At 30.5% G+C, this 3,852-nt stretch overlaps 1 protein-coding gene across 1 annotated transcript; it reads right to left on the bottom strand.

The window, feature by feature from the left end:
* On the bottom strand, positions 1,328–2,094 carry LOC104717056 (flowering-promoting factor 1-like protein 1). The gene has a single exon (XM_010434568.2). It carries the CDS (start codon positions 1,995–1,997, stop codon positions 1,623–1,625), a length of 375 nt encoding a protein of 124 aa, XP_010432870.1. The 5' UTR covers positions 1,998–2,094; the 3' UTR covers positions 1,328–1,622.

Below are 3,852 nucleotides of genomic sequence, written 5' to 3' on the forward strand. Positions count from 1 at the left end.
GGGGGGTAATGGGCAATGGGGAATCGACACGTGTGCCCACATTCCGTTGCTAAAAAAGGGTGTCACGTGCGCCCATCATATGAATCTGCTATGAAGTGGGCAAGTAAGCAATGGGGAGTCAACACGTGGAAAAGTTGGCTAGAAAAGTAGGGAAGGTCACGTGTGCCCATCATTTTATTTTATCCGTTTAAGTCTTTTCTCTTCCCAAACTTTTGGGGGCCCTTCTCTCTAATTGGATAGACACCTTTTGACTTTCCTTCTTTAGATTTCTTGGTCGTTCTTTTTGGAAATTTATCATTCTGTTATATTTTGTATATCAATTTTAATTAATTTTGTGTATTTTGTTCTACTATATTATTTATAATTAATTAAATAATTAGAGAATTTTGATTATGACTTTAAATTATCTAAAATTGTTAATTCCCGCTGCTTACTTGATAGATAAAACTGTAACTCAAATATGTGATGAATAATTTTTTACAAAACAAAGGTTAATTTGTTAAACCACTTTTTTTAATACTAGGGATACAAAGAAAAGAATCATGTTTTCATTGTGTCTCCGTAAGTAGGTAGGCTTCTCATAATTAATTTTATACATTATCAAGTTTCTACCAATTCATTTTTTCTCAAAAAAAAAAATATATGTGATGATTAATCAATAAATGTTATTTCTAAAAAAAGTTACTGTATAAATTTTCATGCATAAATTTAATATTCATTGAGCACGTGTTTATTTGTTTAAGTGATAAAGGAGTAATCGAATGGGCTACTATATATGTTACCGAATTGATTGTAAATTTTGCTGACTGTAGTTGAACTATGGCCTATATACAATATATGGTTGTGATTAAACAAAGATAATTCACTTATTCTTCCTTATATTTAAACGACAATTATGAATAGAGTCAAACTAGGGATTGTAAATAATTTCAGGAATTATAACTTTGATTGGTAAGTAATTTTTTCTGTAAAATGTAATCAATTTTGAATTTTTTTTACGGAACTACAAAAAATATTTCAACAATATAACAAAATATATGGCTTAAGAACCATGATCTGTATTCATGGAAAATGATCTAATCCCTTATATATATATATAAATACTTTTTTAAAAATTGAAAACGGCTAATTAAACTATACTGTACATGTATATATCAGTTTCTTTTTGAAGTACCAAATTTAGTAACTTATCAGGTATTTATTTACATTATCTGAATGCTAATCATGGACCAAATCAAACATGTCATATCATAAAATTAACATTCAGTTTTGATTTGTTATTTTTATCAAAGAAAACTTTGATATATTCTTTACCATTCCATCTGAATTATGAGCACTTGACAATATGATACATGTTCATTCAAATCACACTTGAAAATATGATACATGTTCATTAATCAAATAACAAAATGATAGTACAAGTTATTAAATTGGCTCTAGCTAGTTTGACCCACACCAAATCGACCAACAGGACAAAACACATCAAATGCATATAAATCAAAATAAACCACAAAAAAAAAAAGCAAATTACGCAAGGACCTGCATAATATATACATGGTAGATATATCAGCGTGGATGATTGGAAAATCAAATTGAACCAGTTCTTCTTTGATGATGGACAACTACATGTCTCGGACATGGAAGACGTTAGGGTTCTTAACGACGATATCATACATATGAATAGAGTTAAACTTGGAGAAGTCGCGAGGGAGAGATATGAGATCAATCGACGTTCTCTTGTGGAACTGGAGCAGGTGATCGGTGTTGTCTCCATCGTAGTACCTCTCCCATCCAAGATTCTTCAAGATCTTTTCAAGTGATCCGTACGAAGAGACAACCTCGCTGGTCGGAAGATGGACAAGAATCTTCCTCCTCATCCTCTGCTGCTGGCTACCGCCGGAAGAGGAAGATTCCGACGAATCTCCGGTGGATTGGTTGTAAGGATTCTCCACCAGCCTCATCACTCCGTTCTTGTTGAACACCCACACACCGGACATTGTTGATATATATATATATATATATATATATTTATGATTTACGAGCTATTGCTAGGGTTTTTTTTTTGTGGGTGTGATTTTTATCTTCAAAAATGAGTTTGTTAGTTTTGGTGAGGAGAAGGAAACTGTGTAGATGGCGCTATATATATATGTCAGTAAAGGGGTGTATAGATACTGACAATTATATTATTATGTAATATTTATATATAATAAATGTAAATTTCCCGAATTCTCGAAAAGGAAGAATCTTATCTATCAACAATTTATTTATCATTTTTGGACGCAAGAGAATAATAGCTCCAATTCCAGAAAATCAAAGTTAATTTTTATTCTGATTCGATATCGAATGCTAGGGATGAGGGACGATTTAGTTTTCATTGTGGAAACCTTCTTCTTAATTATATTTATTTCCTTTAAGTCACAGAATATAAATTTGGCAAGATTTCACAAGAATTAGATTCTTATTGTAAAATTAATTAACATGCATCTACAATGTGTATGGAATTCAAATACGGCAAGACTTCTTCTAGTTTGCATGAGCTCAACCTAGCATCGCTTAGCTAGTTAAATCCAGCTTCTTTTAGTTACCCATCTTATTAGTACGTAAGCACTTAATGGTCATGACACTTACAATACTGTTATAACCTACCAAAGATGGTAATATGAACCAGTGCCGGCCCAACATTAACGAGGGTCCTACGCAAAATCTAAAAAATGTGTTTTTTTCACCTATAACTTTATAAAAGACCATCACTTGATATTTTAAGGCCTTTTACATATCCTACAAATGAAAAAGGCTTTTTACATGTAAATAAAAAAAACTTTATACATATCCTTAAAAAAAGGCCTTTTGTTTAACAAATTTTTAAATGAAAGAGGTTTTTAAAATTTTGGGCCCGAATCTTTGGTTTCACTTGCTTCCCCTGTGGGTCGGGCTTGATATGAACATATGTCAAACGATTAATCGGGAAAATGCATTAATTGAGAAAATGTCGGTGTCTTTGGTAGGGAATGCATGATCGGATAATTACAAGTTTCATCATACATTATGTTAGTTTCAGAGTTTTATATATCAGTAAATATGCCAGAAAATCGTTGTTATTCTGAGTTATTAGACTAATGTATATAGTTTGATGATAACAAAAATAACAAAAATGATTTGTTTGTTTTGTTAGTAGCCAGAGCGGGTCCAACGTAATTTAATGCCCAAAAACAAAATAAAAATTGATGCCTATTTTTTTTTATGTGAAACAAAACAATACAGTATTTTTTAAAATGAGTTTTTTTAACAAGAATTGAAAAAAAATATATATATTATCCAAAAAACGTAGAATAACTAAATTTTAAAATGAGAAACCAAACATATAAACAAAAAATTCAAATCAAAACATCAACACAAAATAACAGTTTATCATCACTTTCAATATAATTTATAATCTTTAGTTTTTAAAATCTAAGATAAAATAAGACATAGTTGAGATAAGAAGAGAAATTGACAAATATTGAACAAAGATAAAGAGAAATTGTTAAAGAGACGGTAGAGAAGATTCAGAAGAGACTGCCAAATTTAGTAAAAGTTTTAGGTGATTGTGGCTTTTATTTTTTTAAGAAATAGGTTTTAGTATTTAATTTAAAAAAATCGTTAAAACTCGTATCTAGTAGGATTCAAACTCCAAGAACAAGCAATACACATAACCACTACACTACCAAATATTTCTTGAACTGATGTCCTCTAAAAATTTTATATAATCTGCTGCCTAAAGCAGTTGGTTGTTGGGCTTCTGCTCCGGACCGGTTATGAGTAGCGAAATGAAAAAAAAAATCTTAAAAAGTTATGTTTTCAATATTGTATATA

The sequence above is a fragment of the Camelina sativa genome, chromosome 10 (genome assembly GCF_000633955.1).
Source record: "Camelina sativa cultivar DH55 chromosome 10, Cs, whole genome shotgun sequence".
Lineage (NCBI taxonomy): Eukaryota > Viridiplantae > Streptophyta > Magnoliopsida > Brassicales > Brassicaceae > Camelina > Camelina sativa.